Source organism: Monopterus albus, unplaced genomic scaffold (genome assembly GCF_001952655.1).
Source record: "Monopterus albus unplaced genomic scaffold, M_albus_1.0 scaffold165.1, whole genome shotgun sequence".
NCBI classification, from domain to species: Eukaryota; Metazoa; Chordata; class Actinopteri; order Synbranchiformes; family Synbranchidae; genus Monopterus; species Monopterus albus.
In genome coordinates, this window is record NW_018128045.1 from 677448 (window position 1) to 695795 (window position 18348).

The 18348-nt window shown below is 42.8% G+C and overlaps 1 protein-coding gene across 3 annotated transcripts in view; it reads right to left on the reverse strand.

Moving 5' to 3' along the window:
• The window catches only part of LOC109968871 (protein FAM131B-like), a 48928-nt gene that overhangs the window by 2618 nt on the left and 27962 nt on the right, over window positions 1-18348 (reverse strand). The window contains exons 3-8 of one of the 3 annotated variants that reach the window (XM_020615423.1): window positions 10712-10747; window positions 8383-8488; window positions 4601-4819; window positions 3917-4057; window positions 2034-2189; window positions 1163-1356 (exon numbers count right to left, since the gene is read on the reverse strand). In XM_020615423.1, the coding sequence (XP_020471079.1) occupies window positions 1163-1356; window positions 2034-2189; window positions 3917-4057; window positions 4601-4819; window positions 8383-8488; window positions 10712-10747 (852 nt within the window). The remainder of the gene's footprint in view (window positions 1-1162; window positions 1357-2033; window positions 2190-3916; window positions 4058-4600; window positions 4820-8382; window positions 8489-10711; window positions 10748-18348) is intronic. The other 2 variants (XM_020615424.1, XM_020615426.1) reach the window with 2 other exon arrangements.

An 18348-nucleotide genomic window follows, 5' to 3' on the forward strand; every position in this document is an offset into this window, starting at 1 on the left:
AGGGGGGGTGGGGGGTCCCAGACTGTGGATGGTGCTGTTGGGAGTGGCTTGAAGAGAATGGGAGGCGCTATGTAGCCTGTGCTCCATAGACTGTCGATGGACAGAAAGGAATTGAGACAGGAAAGGAGAAGTGATGAGGGTTTACTGTGTAATAAACTGGATGTAGTTGCAGGGAGCTTATGTGGTTGTTGATTAACAGCAGTGACTCAGCAGTTACTTGGCCCAGGGCCTCATTTGTTGATCCTAAAAATTTGTTTTTACTGGAATAACAATATGGCCCCCACTAGAGAATTGAAACACCCACAGCCGTCTCGCCCCCCTGCTCCTGACATTTCAGCTGCGCAATAATAGACAGCAGTGTTACAGAACACATTTCTGCTTGGAAGGTTTTATAGCCTCATCATAGCAAAGCAGTTTTATTCTCCCAGAATTTAGCGGTCTTCACTGCAGACTTGTTTTCTAGTCATTAATAATGGTCAGTGTGTGCTTACAGTACCCCGTTAAATTATGTGTCAGGAGTGGAGCTTTGGGAGACGGTGGGGAAAATGTCTGAGCCTCTTGTGTATCAACTGATGCTCAGAAAATTGACTGATTGATACGGTTTGTTATAAATGTAATGTATTCAATAGTCTTCTTCACAAGGGAAAATATATAATACACACAGTAATGCTAACAAGCTCATTTCCACTGTGGTCTCGGATTAGTACACCTTTTCTAAGACACAGTCCCTGCCCTTTGCCGGTTAATATTTCATAACCCTCAGTTATTTAATGAGCTATGAGAATGTACCAAAGCAGGAGCTTCCAATGAAGCCGAAAAAGTCTTCGGCTGTCACAGTAGATCATGACTCACTTCAGCTGCAGAAAACTGCAACCACCCCCCCATCAGTGATGTTTTAGTTGTATGGAGGAGGCCTGTGTGTTCCTGGCCTCTTCTTCATGCTTGAAGTCGTTGTGGATGCCATTATTTAACAAAAAACCCAATGTTTTATTTTTAACCGAGTGTTTTGTGTTTCCTAAACATAACTACGTAACCTTAAATTTATTTTTGTCAGATGTAGATTTTGTAATGTGTAGGAGAAGAGATGGGAAAGCCGATGACATGATGTTAGCTTCCTGTTAATGATAACGTCTGTAACAGTACCAAATGCTTTACTACTGACCTGCTGTTGTTGTTGGAATTGCAGAAGCTGTTGCTGCTGGTAATGGTGAAGCTGTTGGAGCTGTTGGAACTGTTGGAGCTGTTGGAATTGAGTCTGCTGCTGCAGGGCGAGTTGAGCCTGGTGCTGCTGAAGGTAACTGCCTACTGTCCCCTCGTATCCCTCACCAGGTGTACCCCCTGCTCCGCTGCTGCCACCTGGAACAACCATAATACAGTTGGTGCCTAGTGCTCAGAGACGCGATCTAGTGCTTATACCTAGTGTGAGGGTGTTTTCACACTCCTCAAAACAGACTGAGTGATTTGCGGGGGGGGGGATATGTGAACACTATGAATGAAGTGGTTTGTTTCAAGCCTGCAGTTCATTTAATCTGTGCATTGTCAACACAAAGCTGTTTGCTTGGCCTTTTGCCACCGGTTTGCCCTCTAGTCTTTTGCATATAAGGCTGGAAACATGAGCAATCTGTCAATGTCTCATGAAAGTCCATCACATACAGGCAGAGAAATAGTTTTTACTGCAGAGATTGTATTTTATCTCGATACATGTGTACGAAAGAAGCTGCTACACTTCTTCTGATATGGAACAAACACATGAAATGCAACCGTCTACAGCTCATATGAGAGCTCGGGGCTTCATTAGGACTCTGCTGCAGTGCCAAATCCAAGTGAGTTAGTTTATTGGCCTGAGAGCTCCACAGTAACTCTAGCATAAACAAAGAGGACTGAGGCCCCATCAGAGCTGAGGTGGACCAGAAAGAGAACTCACAAGAACCAAGTTCCTTTTCTGTTGGCCCACTTTAAGAAAACAGAATTTGGTTCATTTAAAAGGGACTATATGTGGAAGCACTCTAAAAGATACCAGATCTAATCCTCACCAGCAGCCATGATGTAGGAGCCTGCAGCTGGTGAGGCCACACCGGAGGGCTGGCTGGTGATCGGGTCCCAGGCGTCAGAGGATGACAGGCAGTACAGGCCCTGCGAGACGTAGGTGTGAGGCCAGACGTCTGCAGAGGAGTGATGGAGCACCTGGTCTGTTCAGGGAAACACAAACAGGTAGGAGGAGTGACACGCAGGACAACTTAGACACCTTAAGAGCAAAAAAATGAGAGGAGGCTAGTGCAAAGGAAAGGAGATGGTGGATGAAAATGTAAATTTAGTAGTCAGGGTTGGCAGAGACCGAGAAACATCTGTTTTACCAGCACTAAGAGGTGTGTGGTGGCAACAGCAGACATTACAGTACAGTTCTGCAGAGGGCGTTTAAGGCTTCCCCTGCTTTTAAACAAATTATAGTCTTTTTAGTGATTTCATTCTTATTTAGTGAAAGTCAATATTTCAGAATTGGCTTGAATTGAAATATGACAACTTCTATCCAAATTAGATTCAGGCTGCAGGTTTTTCACAGATCTGGCCAAAGAAATATGCATCACACCGTTTCTTTGGATTGGGAAATACTAACGCTGGAAGAGAGCTGAGGCAGAATCAAGGCGATTTCCACTAAAAATGAGTTTAGTATCGGTAAATAGAAGCATGTGTCGGCGTGTTTGTTGAGACAGGAACGTAAGCCAGTGTGCAGCAGGGAGATACAGTAAACCCAACCTGAAACCCTGACCTGTTCATTCAGAGTGTAGTTTAAGTGGGCCTCTCATCCAAACACAAACTATAGTGCCTTCTAGTCAGTAATAACACTACTTTAATGGGAGTATGATTAGCCTATCTGCAGCAGTGTTATTATTATAGAGCAGACCCACGGAGGAGGCTGAACACCAAGTCTGTGGAGGAGAAACATTCCCTCAGTCCTAATGCTGATATTAAGTAGCTTTTAATCGTTGTTGTGTTTGTGTGTCCTCTACATGTGTGTGTTGGGGTTGCATGCCAGATAAAGCACAGAGCAGAGCCCATATGGTGGTGTTAATGAGAGCAGGGCTAAGTCCTTGTGCTAACCTACAGGCTCCCTCAGGGTTTGGGCAGCACTCTGCTCTGCTGAACACACTGTTAGTATAAAAGTGGAAGCGACACACAAGTCCAGGTTTCAAATGAGAAAAGTCGGAATTGTTTTGTTTTGATTTTATTTTCAGATTTTCTGGCTCTCTCCTATGAGATCAGCTGCGGTTTTCTAATCTTGCCTGAGAAAACCGCTCTCTTCCCTTCCTTTTTCTCTGATTTTATCATCCTCTGGGCAGCTAAACTAAAAGGACAATTTGCCATCTGAGGCTGAAATGACAAATCAGGACCTGAGTTTGTTTCGCCAAATAGTTTTTGTTTTACTCAATCCAAGTGTAAAGTTAAATCCTCTTTCATTTCCTTATTTTTATATGGCTTGACATTTAGATTTGGAGTACATTCTCCAAGTCCTCATGAAACCCCATCAGAACGTGTTGTGATATTTCAGAAGTGACAGGCTGTCATCTGGATTTGTCATCTGGAGGTTTTTGAGTAAGTGCCTGACAGAGAGAGAGAGGCAGGAAAGTGCAGCTCTGTGTGAGACGGATCTAGAGCTCTACACATTGAACACACACACACTCTGATGTGAGAATACAGTTATGTTTTGCTGTGTTAGTGCTTTAGGCTGACTACATGAATACAGTTACACAAATGACTCACCCCCCCATACTTGACCTCTAACTGTAAGTTCATAGGACTTGCAGCACACTATGTGCCATCAAGACGAAAGATTCCAACCAAATACTGCAGCTGTTTCAGAGTCTAACCCTGAAATCATGCCCAATAGCCATTTGTAGATAGGTTTGACGTGCACTACCTCTGCTGGTGATGCTCTCCTGGTTGACCTCGCTGAGGTGAGCGACGCTGCCCTGGTTGGAGCCAGCTCCCATACTCTCCCCATCCATCGAGGTCCAGCCGAACAGAGTTGCCTCGGAGATCGCAAACTGCTGCATGATGCCTGAGGGGGGAGGAGCAGCAATACTGAGGTTAGGAAACACAGCATGCAATAATAATAGGAAGAGTCGTAAACTTACTGAAACACAGTTAGAAATAAAGCACATAAAACAAATCCCACTTGCCAACTCGTACAGAAGTCATTAACATGGAAGTAGTTGGAGGTGGGGGAAATGGAGAACAAGTTGTTTATGTAAATGTTGCAAAATAAATGAGTGACAATAACATACAAAAATTATTAATGTAACTTCACCAGATGGGCCAGAGCCAATTAGATTTTTCAAACATCACTGGAATGTTGCACCAGTGGGTCCTGGTCGTGATAAATCTGAGCTGGCTTGTACATTTGAAACACTTTTTCACTATTTTACAATTAGCGTATTGCCGCATTTGTTGATAGTATTTGAGCAACCTGAAATGTCAAAGGTCTGAAATGCTGCTGGCTTCAACATGGCCAGGACCTGTTTTCTACTGGTTTCATATATTTGTGCTTTACAGAAATCTGTCGTGGCCGTGTAGCACCTGAACATTCATGACCCGCTCTCACCTGCAGCAAAGCGAGCCTCCTTCTCGCCATCACTAAGGTCACTGTATGCGTCGTTCTCCATCCTCCTCTCCTTCTCCCTCTGCAGGTTGGTATGTCCCGCACCCCCCTGCGGCCCTGCAGATGGCTTGCCCCAGCTCTGCCACTCAATCATGTGAGCAACGCGACCCTGGGCCATGGCCGTGGGCTTGGTCACTTTATCCTTCATGGAGCGAGTCACACCTGTAACAGGTATCGGGGTAGCGGGAGGAGCAGACCAGCAGCACACATACAACACACATCAGACACACACAAACACTGTCAAACTTCTGGCCTCTGCAGTTGACTACACCTCCGAATGAGGCTCAGGGGACAGGTAGAATGAGAAGCTGGGTAATGTAGAGGATCTGTTTAATACAGGAAACCGTGATTCATCATGTCAATGGGGCAGTACATGTACGGGTGTGGATGAATTCAGGTAGCCGTGTGACTGGATGTGAGGTTATGGCAACAACCCAGCAGCTACTCTGTATTAAATACATTCAGTTGAGGACTGTCAGAATGACATGTCTTCATTTCAGTTGTGTTCTGGGAATTATACTGCCTGAAGTCCATGCTAACCACTGCAATGTCAAAAACAGCAGCTTTAATTGTTTTTAAAATCTTTGTTTATCCAAGGTGGGTTCACTGAGTGCAGTTGTTTTTTTTAGCAATGATCTGCCCAGTGCTACCTTGGTCGTCTTAGTTGCCACTGAGCGCTTCTGCTGGAACACAATAGTGCCCAATACTGTATCACACAAAGGTGGTATTAATATTAATCTGCCTGGGAGAGGAGCCTGTCTCTGCCTTCAAACCACTGCAGCTTAGTCCTAGAATATCTACCAACCATCTCTACAGCACCTACATCGAAACCTCTTGAATTTGTCTCATTTCAACTATTACTTTTATGCTAATCATCAAAATGAGTCAGACAGTCATCGCTCACCATCTCATATCACTCGCACCATTATCTGCTGTTTTAGATGATAATGATGTGACTGATGTGGATGAGCAGAGAATGGTTTACAGCACCAGTCAGAGAAATGTCACAGAAGTGAACTGGACTTGCAGTGAAGCTCATCTGATATACAACATATCAACCTCTCTTGGATCTAATTAAATAAAACTATAAAATCTTCAGATATGTCTTAACACACTGGGATTAGAATAATCAGAATAACCAGGTGAATCAGCTCGATAACAGTGCAGACCTTAGTGAAACCCTCTAACTGGTCATGTGATGGACTGGACTGAACAGGTCGGGTGACATGAGCCAACCACAGTGACAAATTGGACGGAGTTGCCTGTTTGCCTACTAGAGTTTGTAGAACTGAACAGAAAAGGATAATGGCTGAAACACTGACAGACCCGTGTTAATAATTAAAGCCATTACTCATTTCCTAGTAAACAGAATAAATGAGATTCATTAGACTTTATGTAATTAAAAATGTGTTACAGAGGCTGAGAGAGACAGGAAAATAATCCTTGGTTGTAAACAGAACACTGAGAAGAGTCCATTTGCAAATCTCTGCCCAATTAAGATGCAAATCTATGATTCAAACTAGGGACATAGTCACTAAGTCAAGTGCTTGCAAAGCGTATGATTGATTAAAAATTCGATTAGAGTCAAATAGGCATGTATAAACAGCAACATAGCTTTGGAAACTGCTCCCCTGATCCAGAGGCTGAGTGACAGCATGCATTAAAAAAAATAAAGTTTTCCCCTCAGACCAAGAGAGCCAGTCTCACCTGAAACAACACCCTGCAGAAACTAACTGGGGATGGAGCGAGGAATGGATGGAGAGAATGGGGATGAGGGAGGGTGTTGGGGTCTGGGCTATTCAAAGGCTCAAAAAAATAATGCTCTACACTGTGAAATGACACCAACATATTTATTTAAAGTGCACCAGACACAAAACAAATAACACCACTTGTTTTTACACAAACACCGAGGTGCTACACTTCAACAGTACAAAGCACAGAGCACCACAGTTTGAAGCACAAAGCACAAGAGAGCACAACAGAGGCACCAGCCACTTGTGGTCACGACACTGCACAAGAGTCACTACTTCACAGAGATCGGGCCACACCACCAGCAGCAGCACCGCCACATTACAAATACACTACAGTTCCCAACACGCCTGTGGAGATGCTTCAGTAGCTAATTAAAGTAAGTCACCACACTTACTTTAGTTTCTTTGAAATCTAAGATCTGATTGGATTTCCATCAATGACTCCGCAGAATGGGTTTGTCATTGACGTGTGCTGTTGATATCAATGGAAAAGAGGCGACAGTAGGGAGTGATATAGGAAGGGGCACCCACAGGGGCGGCCATGTTGGTTCCAAGCTCCACCTCCTCCTCCTGCTCTAGAGTGAAGTTATCTGTTGAGGCAAGGTTTAATTTATAAAATCCACCTTTTGCTGCAGCAGTTAAAAGATAATTCTTGTTTTTCCTAAGTGTGTCAGACGAGTCTTTGGCCTGCGAGTAGTGCAGAAACCATGTGGACGTAGAAACAAATGTACTGTCAGGGTTTAAGGCATGTAACTGAAACACCCCCGCTCAATGTCCCTCTGCCCTCATTTCTTGTAGCTAAAAGTACTAAATGCATGTTACTGCAGTTAAAGAATCTTGGCTAACTGACACTCACTCTTCATTTAGCTGTGACTAAGGCATTCATGAGGTTGTAAAATTAGCCAGTAAATTATGACTTCTCATTTAACTTCTCTTGGTAGTTATCGACTCGAGTAGAACGTGTGGAGCTGTACTAACTCAAGCGAGAGCAGTATGCTCCAAAATAGTGGTGTGTTCACTTTTTACATTGAGCTGAACTGATAAAAATAAAAATACTAGGCCAGCTTGTCAGCAGGTGGGACTGGTGAGATAAAAGACAGTGAATCCAGGCGGGGTGGTTTGAGTAATACATCCGTGAATATAAAGGTTTACAAGACGGCAAAGCACGGCACAATACGTAAACCCTTTCAGCAGTGTGCAGTGCAGTGGTGTCAGGAAATAATTTACCACAAAAGGTGGTTGTTTTGACACCTGACATGTCGACAGTCACGTGGCCGTGTTCATGTTACAGGGTGATCTAACAGGCAGGTGCACATTTGGAAGGCTAACACAGTGCATTGATGGATGACAGATGGGCTCAGTTTGCTTTGTTTGTTTGTTTAATTATTAATTTTGTTAATGAGAGAGCTGCGTTTTCTGAATCGATGCTGAAACCTGAAGAAGATTCATTAGCTCCATCCTCTAAGTTTTACTAAACCGATTAGATTCCCTCTGCTTTCAAACCTTATTGGCCTCTGAGAAAAGAAAAGACAAAACTCTGTTCTGCAAAGTGTCGTGAAACAACCTTTCAGTCCTTAACATGCTAAAGCTAACACTAAATGAAAGGTAACACTTGCCACAGTTTCATTCATTCATTCATAATACTAATTTCTTGAGAAACTTATGTTGGTTTATCATCTATGTCCCATTTACTCACATTCTTATTGAAGCTTTTTTGGGTGAAATTAGTTGTTGATTCTTGGGGTTTATCATTAAATCAAGCCAAATGTTGATCATTTGGCTGTTGCACTACTGTGGTACCAAATAATCATCTGAGTAATGAACAGAAAAAAAAACAAAAATTATCTTTTACCCAGCAGAGAATGCAAGTTTAGACCCTGTCAGTGCTCAACAACAACTTCACTCTCGAGTCACTGTGGAGCGTGTGGAGGCAACATGGGAGCTGTTTTACCATCTAGCAGCACAGACACACACCTGACACACCTGACAGAGAGGACTTAGCCAGGGCACCGATCCCATAGGTGTTGGTGGGCTTCCTCTTGAGTCGAGGCAGAATGGAAGTAGTGTCCTCCATGGACAACTATAGAGAGAGGACAGGGAGATGAGGTGTGGTCGGAGCAGAGAGGTTGGATGGTAACGTAAAGACGGACCAGACACGGAGTTAGAGGTGAAGAAGGGAAGGGCAAGAAAATGCAAGAGGAAGGAGAGGGAATGTAGATACAATGAAAAGAAAAAAATTGCAGTGTCTCAGAATAAATTAAACAAGTTGAGAAGAAAGCGACATATGCAAGAAAGTGAAAATGGAATTGAAGAAATTGAGGTGACAAGAGCAGATGATTGAAAATTCAGAGAGAGAGAAGACGAGAGGAGGGAGGTTGTAACAGAGGGAATAAGAAAGGAGGGTTAATTGTGTGAAGACCTTGTAATGGCTTACAGCGATCACAGTGAAAAGAGGAGAATCACAGGTATACTGTGATTATAAACTCACGCATAAGCGATGACTCAAAATCATGTAAATGGACGACACAGTCTTTAGTGAGCAGCCGGAAAATTTGCACAAAAAGTTAAAATGTTGACAATACGGAACAATTACTGATGGTTTTATTGGTAAAATGTGAATTCAGTTGTTAAAAGTTGTGACAGATGGTTAAAGAGTGAAACACTTAAGTCTGTTTTATCAGGAGACGTTTATGATGATGAGAGGATGCGTTGCTTGTTTTGCTCAAGGCCAGAGAGAGAGGGCTTTAAACCTGTTTTCTGCCTCCTTCCTCCCATTGAGCCTTCATGTTGCACCAAAACAGTTTCCCATCACTCTCAGGGCTCATTGTGTTTTCTGTTGCTGGGAATGTTACCCATCCGACTGGCTTTGGTTGTCTCCAGACTGGGTTAAAGGAGAGTGATGACATCTCCCTCAACTCTGTAAGGGCCTTTTTTTTTTTTTTTACAATAATAGTGGATCATGGGAATGTTGAATAGTTCCAACGACACTCCATCAAAACACTGAGACTGAGTGCACTCGAGTGCACAGCACACCCACCTGAACACTGCTCATGCCTGTGTGCTTTCTGCTGTACTTCCTGGAGCCAGTGCACATGGCAAAGCAACTAGCCAACTAATGAACACAGAGACGGATCCTGGCTCTTAACGAGGTCCTCCCAACAGCTAATTACAGTGGGAAATAGGAGGAAAAACAAATGGACTCAGGGATTCTGTGATAGATGTGATTTATTATTTAGAATTAAAATCTGTTAATTGCTGGCATCTGATATAATCTGCTCCCTTTGTGATGTGCAGGTGGAGTATTATCTGTGTTATCGCACTCACGATGTTACCAGCAGATTGTAATACATGATATGTAGATTGTCTCGTGTCTAGGCTGTTCATCCTCAACCACAATTGAATGTACTTTTTTTAAGAAAACAAATCGCCTTTGTACCCTCCAGTGTTTCACAGTCACAGTTCTGGAGAAATGTCAGTACAGTACAGCAACATCGTAGGCTCCCCTCAAACAGTTAAATATAAGCTACTGCTGTAGGTCTGAGTGCAGCGCTGCTGTTGGGGCAGTGGAAATGGCAAAACAGATCTTAGGATGCACATGTTTTCATTAATGCATCAATCAACAGCGGGCAGGAAAAGTTTGTGTAGCAAGTGACGAACATGGAACATGTAGCGGCTGAAACGCCACTTATTTTCCTCCAGAGATGGTGAAAGATAAAAGGTGTGAAACGCAGACTCACGTTCACCAGGTGGACAAACACAACTCCATATGAATGATAATGTTGCTGTGTCTGCTGGATGTATCGGCAGCCTACGTGTCTGTTGCCTTGTTTTTGAATTGTTTTGTCTCCAAAGCCCAAAATTAGTTACTTTGCTGAGTATAGGTTTTTATTCAGGAAGTTTTCTCTGTCACCAAAGCTAAAGACAAAGATTATTTGCCTCCGTGGCAGCACTGAGTCAAAATGTATATTGTGCAAATAAATTCTGCTGAAGGTATAAAAACGGTTCATTGCACAGTGCGTTCACTCAAACTGGGACTTGTGCAAAGGCTTCAGCTGTGGATAAGAGAATTATTTTACAGCTTGTTATCTGTGACTGTTTATATATGCAGTACGGATTAGCAGAGAGTCAAGAACAGAGACGGACGGAACAGAGAGTAAAAGTAGGAATAAGAGAGTGGCAGAGAGAGACAGACAGGAAGGGGTGGAAGGATAAACAAGTACGATGTCAACTAGTCGAAGTCCACACTCAGTGGAGGAGTGATGCAGGGGCACATGACAACGAGAGGAAGACAATTTAAACTTACATTGATTCCTTCCCAGGAAAACTCAGCACGGCCATGCTGGGGGAGGGAGGAGGGGGAGGAGACAAACACAGGAAGGTAAAACAGAGGAGGAAAGAGAAGAAGAGTGATGAGACAATTTGGGACACAAACTGATCTTAAGCCTTTTAGCCCTGACTTAGACTCATTGGAACATTTACAGTTTGGATATTAGGTCATCTGCAGTGTCTCTAGTAAATCTACTAAATTGTGTTGTAATACACAGAAAAACTCTTGAATACGGTTCTGTTTGTTTTAAAATTCACGCTCAGTTACGTCTTTTATAGATCTACAGGTGTGTTTTTTAAAATCTTGAACTAGTTTATACCTGAAATGAATCTGGGCTTAAATTTAATTAAGAATTCAATCTGTACGAGCTCACATTTCAGTAGACCTGCAGGCATTCTGCATAATGTCAGTCACCCCGCTTTCAGTCTGTCTGCATAAAGTGTGTGTGTGTGTGTGTGTGTGTGTGTGTGTGTGTGTGTGTGTGTGTGTGTGAGGAGCTGCAACAGCAGAAAGTTTGGGAATAATTTTTTTTTCTAATTCTGACACCCAGACTTAAAGCAGCAAACTGTGCTATGGAGACACATGGAAGAGCTGTCCAGTGTAAATGTACAAGATGTTTCAGTGTGACAGTTTGTATTGTGATCGTCTGAGTGGCACTGGCCCCCTTTGTCCATCTACACTTGCCACTGTGTTTAGGTAACCAATGGATACCATTCAGCACTGACCCTGTTGCTCAGGGCAACAGCAAATCTGATGGGTGGCCAAACCTGGACGCCATTTATATCGTGTCCTCATACACATGCGCACATTAACTCATGCATATTCATTATACTGTACAGCAGACACAGACACAGAGACAGTGAACAGTGGAACATTTTGGAAAGCGGTTACTCCAGAGAATCTAAATGCACTGTTGTCAGGATGATTTTTTTTTTAACGCTGGGCTCTTCGCTGCACCGCCCTAACAAATTTCTCCTCCAGCACTTTAAGCTTCTTATCATAGCTGCACTGTTCAGAGCATGAGAGGTGAAAGAGAAAATGTCCTACACCTCGTTTCAGGTGTTGCTGCCACAGAGGATCAGACAGGTTGTAGACACACTCAGGAGTGCAATTTACTGCAGAGTCATATGAAATATAAACTGTATGGTTAGTGCAGAGCTTCTCCTACGGTGTAATGTGATGTTAATTAAGGTAAAGATGATGCATAAATTACACTGTCTGAAACTGTGGATCATTTTCTTCAGCCTACTGTATTTGTAAATAGAAAGGTAGCAGTAACAGAAGCACCTCTGGTGTCCTCAGTTGTCATCTTGGAGGAAGAAAAGGTCATTTTAGGGCTGAAGAGCTAAAAATTTGGATAAAACTTGATGAACTCCATTGAACACAAACAGGTTTTAGTAAATGCATGAAAAATGCAAGTATCAGCACACTTGATTTCCCAAAGTGTCTTCTCTCTGTTAGGTGGTTGATTTAAAGACGGTAGGTGAATCCCAGTTCCTCTCCATGTTTCCCTCATTTGCATCTTTTCCTTGCATCTTAGTCCTGCCCACCTAAGATGCAAGGGCTGAATCCCAATTGCCTTAATTTATCGTTTCTCAGTCTTTGATCCTCGCTCAACTCGGAAGTCGTTCCGGTCCACCATGACGAAGGATGTCCCAGAGTTCTTAATTCTGCTCTGAGGAACGCAGAGGCCGACTGGAGGAGCTGTAACCGTGGACGCACGAGCGCATCCTGTTACTGAGTGACCCACCCCTCACATGGCTAATCACAGAAAAGGACGTCTCATGTCAATTAAAATGCATTTCCTCCTTTCCTCTCTCCTCATAATGTGTCCTTGCATCCTTTCCTTGCATCTTACGTGGGCGGGACTAAGAAGCAAGGAAAAGATGCGAGTGAAGGAAATGTGGATGCAGTTAGTGGAACTTAGATTCATCTAAGGAGAAACTGTGAGGAGAGAGGAACTGAGGAAACACGTTTTGTCTGAGATGGGATGTCCTTTCCTCTGATCAGTCATGTGAAGCCTCCTCGGTCCTCTGAACACAACTAAGAGCTTTGGGACGTCCATCATATCAGAGCAGAGCGACTTCCAGGTCAAGCGATGATCGAGGAACGATAAAATAAGGGAAGTGGGATTCACCTAGTGTAAAGCTACACAAAACCATTTGGAACGTTGGTGGCTCCTGTGCAGGTCTGTGTATAAACTTCAACACCCAGAAAGCCTGCAGATATTTGTAACTATACATTTTAGCTGACCCATGGTGCTTTATACCAAAGGAACCCAAACGAAGGAAGAAGAAAACCCTCTGTGGTTTCTCTGTCTGCTTTCTGCCAGGCTCCGTTTCAGTCAGCAGAGAAGTGACCGTAGCCAGCAGTAATACCATACTCATTACAGAAATGGATCAACAGTTTCACTGTGGAGGAAGATGCTTTCCTCTTGTCACAGCTCCAGCTGTGGATTTTACAGTTTCACCCAGTGCAGCTGTAAAGGTGCATTTTGGATCTCACTGTTACTCAGATATGATACTAACGACAAAACAATTGGCCGGGTAGATTTTCACATGATAGTATTACCGGTAAGGCTGGCTGTAGTGTGGACATGCGGTCATCTAAACAGACAAAGCAAATAATAATAATAATAATAAAAATGCTAATACGGTCATAAGTTGGTTGGTGGAAGCTTATTTCAACTTGGCAATAAAGCCAGAGTAAGAACAGAACACCAGTGGTGATAAAATATCAAGCTTGGCTTCTGTCTCTGTATTTATTCATGCTTTAATCTGCAGCTGCTGCGCACTCAGACTCTAGAACCAGAATATCTACATAAATGAATTTGGGTCTGACTTGTTTCAAGGCCTTACTGCCCTGATTAATATTATTCATCTGGTGTCAAATACTGGAGCTGGCTAGCAAATTGAAACCATGGAGAGCTGAAACTGAAAGCTAGAATTAATTCTGTCCTCCTGCAGGCCACCTTCGTTTTTTTTTTGTGACGCGTCAATGTAATATTCATGTCAGAGATGTTTATTTTCATGGCAGGAGAATGAGGAATAAGAATAATCCTCCTCTAACAAAGCAGCCCCTGAGGTGGCACGAGGATTTAGCAAAGCCCTGCACAAGTCACCAGTCACCTTGCTGGGTGTTTGCCTCAGATCCATATTAACAAGGCCGAGGAACGATCTGGGGAATAATTCATACAGATGCAGTAACAAGCACTCACCTGTGCATGGTACACTGAGAAAAAACTTTTAAGGTGTTATTCATGAATGAGTCCTCCTGATTAAACGGGTTGTTAATCACAGGGCCGACAGACTCAACTGAACTAATTGAATAATTCTTTACTTAATCTCAGAAGCTAATGATCCTGCTCGGCAGTGGGGCCGCAGCTCCGACTGAAGCAGCTTCATCTTTCACTTTCAACAACTAGAATCAATCACTCAAATGTCTGAGGCAACTGAGGAGGAAGCTGTAATTTAAAACATAATATTTTATCACTCCTAACAGAAGCAACAGTCATATATTATTTAGTGCTTATGAAATATTTAGTTAAATGTCAATGTATTCAGTATGAAGAGGACACTGAATCTTCTGTGACCTCTGTGGACCTGCGCTGGCCTCCTGTAGCTTTGATAAAAGTTATCTCCTCTTTGCATGAAGCACTTCTTCTGTTGGTGTTGCTCCAAAACTGTAAATGGACAGTTTAAATAAAGTTGTTCCGCTGTCTAATATGTCGCTCTTCATAAAAGGAGAAATCCACAGGTCTCTAGATGTACTGAAACTGTTAAACAGTTTTGGCTCAGTGAAGCAAAAAGAGAGACCGTGGCATCCTGGGAGAAGTACTCGCATCCCTTACTGCAGTAAAAGTATCAATACAATAGTGTAAAACTACTCAAGTAAAAGTCTTTGACTCAAAATGTTACATAGGTAAAAGATCCAAAGTATTAGCATCAAAACATAAAGTACTAAAAGTAGTCATTATGAGCACATTTAACATTAATGTATATTATTTGATCTGACTATAATTACTGTTGCAGTATTATGTTCACTCCATTTAAAGGTAAAGCTGGTTCTGAAAAGTTAGCAACTAAACTTATCAAATGCAGTGGAGTAAAAAGTGCAGTGTTTGTCAAAGTATAGAGCAGCATAAGATCATAATACTCAAAGTCCAGATACCTCAAAACTGTACATGAGTACAGTACTAGCATGCTCTCCGTGACAGTGCTAACATGCTGCTAATAAACTATTGTCATTTTCTGCTGTAGAGCAGAAAACAGTATTTATTACCCTGTTGTTGAGAAAATGCCAACAGCATGGTTCAGGGTCAGCGTGCTGCTTACATAAAGAAATTATTAACTGTGTAGGAGGTTTGTTGTGACTTATACTGGTCAAACACGAGGAGATGCAGGTGGGAACATTGGTGCCATCTCCGTTCTTAGACTGTGTGCGCTTGTATTGTTTTATTAACATGCATCAGAGGTCGCAGGAGCCAGAAATGCCCGTGTGAATGTCAGGCTCATTGTGGATGAGAAAACAAAGCGTCGCTACCATCGTTGTGATGTGTGCGCACATGCTGATGGTTTGTATTTAAATACTTTATAAAGCAGCCGAGTTCTTCCCTGTAGCCGTGTAAGTAGTGGATTTTCCTAAGGTGAAGTGAGATGCAGCAACACTGTACAAGCTGATCCACTGAGCCACGATAACACTGACAGCCTCTCAGTAAAGTGACAGTCTCAGTGCTGAACTCTGTGCACAGCTGCCCACATCAGCTCTTTCCTTTCTGTCTGTGCATTGTCTGTAGCTGTTTATCCTGTTGAGTCAGATACAGGTTATGTAACTGCCTTGAATGTGATTTGTTGTCTGCTTCCCCACAGTGTAATGTCCTACACATACTTTGCACGGTCACAGCAGGAGCACGCTACCAGTAATATATACAGATCAGTATCCGGTAATTCTACAGTAGTTGCATACTGTATGTGTCAAACTGCTGTTGACTGAAAATCATTTATTCAGAGAATCCCAGAAAAAAAAACATTTTTATAGTTTGTTTCTCTTTAAAACGTCTCTTTTGGGGCTGAGGAGATTTTTATGTTTCACGTTTCTGTCTTTAAATTAAAAGTTTGGAACTCTCTTTGGTTAAAACAAAGTTTATCGGTGGCTCAGTGTGACAGTAAATCACAAAAAGAGCCAAACAGAAACCAGAGATAAGAGTTTCATTGTAAGATGAGAAATGAATTTAAATGTTGGAGCTGTGGGATTTCTTGCTAACAGAGCTGATAATTTTTTTTAAAATGTCATTAGTTTTAGTGTTAGTTTCATATTGAAAATATTCAAATCCTGGGGGGACATTACAGTTTTCCATGAAAATGGAAAACATTAAATAACTAGCATAGTGGTGAATGTAGCTGCAGCTTTCAACAAACTGTGATCGCGGTGTTATATTTCAAAAACTCGTTTGGAGTCTGAAACCCTGATGGTGAGGGAAAACACTAATGGTGATAAATGAAGCCTCGACTTGAGCTGCAGCTCAGTCCGATCTGTTTGTGTTTCCCACCCCTTTAGTCAGACTTGTGTGGGTTTGGAAGGCGTGTATCCTCAGAGGAGACCTGATAGGGGCACTCAGTATCGATCTGACTTTTAGCGGCTCCACAAACAGGCTGATGTTTCAACTAATGTGCCTTTCACTGAGCCTAATGCTACAGGGATGTTTTCTTGTTTGTTTCATTTTCACTGCCTGTGGAATTTTTCTTTGTCTTTTATAATATTGTCTTTATATAGAGAATAATATGTATGTGATTGCTCAGTCTATAGTGCTTTGTTTGTGCACTTGGTCCAGAGGCCCCCATTACATCTCCAAGCTCCTGTGTTATATTCTGTCAAATCCCTCTTCACCTGCCGGCCTCTCTCTCTCTCTCTCCGCAGGTCTATACATTACACAGAGGAGTCATGTTTGAGGAGGTAAACAACTCAAGGGCTGTCATGGGATCAGTGCTCAACAGGAAGAGCTCTTAATCAAAAATGAATTCTGCTATTGAAGCCATGGCCACCGAACATCAACACTGAAGATCTGAGTTTTGTGCGGGATTTTACAAGTTTCTGTTGATGGTAGGGATGTAGAAGTCACTTCTCACATGTTTGTTCTCTTCAGGATTTATGGGAAATGTGGCCCACTGGGGATACCTAACACTGGCATGAGAGGGAGAGTACAGGTTACTTCACTCTGACTCTTTCAGCTGTAATTAACTTGGCAGTAATGTAGTGATGTTAACAAGTAAACATTTAAAAAGGTGTACACGGTACTCGTGCATGTTGACCTTCCATCCCCTGTGTGGGAGGGAAAATGACACCAGTAAATAAAAGCAAGCAGCAGCAGCAGCCAGTGATGGAAAAACAATAAGATGGATGTCTGTGTTTTTGTCTCCTTCTCTCTCGCTCTGACCACTGCTCCCTCTCTCTCTCCCACTCCACAGGGTCCAACGCTGAGGAGTGAGACATGGCTCAGTGATAGTCTGAGCCCTGGGGAGGGCAGCTCTGTGGCCTTGGTAAGGCACTGTCAACACACACCTTCACACCCAGTTACATACAACGAGTCACGAGAGTACAGGCATACACACTGCGGCACAAACAGGTCTGACTAATGGGAGCTTCTGTAGGCTGGCGCCCATGGGCGGATTCTGAGACAGTGGACCCTGGGCACAGACATGTCAAGGCCCCCGCCTCTCTTGCACATCCAGGAGCAAGTCTCCCAGTCTGAGCAACCACATCAGTTTTTGTAGTTGTTTCCCATTTAATTTGAGCCATTTTGTTAGTTTTTACTTGTCTTTTCTCTCTTTCTAGTTTAGTCGTTTTTAGTGTTTTTGTAGTTGTTTTGCATCTATCTTTTCACACTTTGTGGCTTTTTTGTATTCATCTGGCTCACTTTCCATTAGAAAGGTTAACAGTTCTTTGGTGAAGGGGCCCCCTGACCTCTGGGCCTGTGCCTGGCTGGCTACATGTTCAGTAATCCATCCATGCTGACACCAGTATTTTCTGCCCATGTATCCTCAGTCTTTTCCATTTTTTTTTTTATGTTCTGAGGCATATTCAGCAGTTCTGATTGATATTCTTCTTGAACAGTTCACCAAGATTCATGGATTTCTTCTGGGACTTGCAGCTCTACAGGGCAGAGCGATGCACTGCCGACATTCAGCAAGGTATGTCATTTATTACAGCTTTCAAGTAGAGGATACATCCACCACAAACACAAACGAACAGCTGATAGTCGCAGTGTAGTCAGAAATTAAGACACTGACACATTTGTTGTGTTGTCTCTGTATTGCAGCTCATATTTTCAGCTTTAATTTGAGGGTGCTCAAAGGTAATTTGACATCCATCCACTTTCAGTACCTGCCTATCGTGCTTGGGGGGGGGGGCTGACACAGATAGACAAACATACACCTCCACCAATTTAGAGTCACTAATTAAAGCAAAGCTTCTGCAGACTCCAGGAGAAAATGCAAACCCCCAGACTCTGAATGGCTCCACCAGGCCAACGGATTCAAACCTCAGCTGTGACATGGCAGAGCCAACCAATTAACATAAACTTTCTTGGACAAATTAACATAAAATTAAAGTCGTCT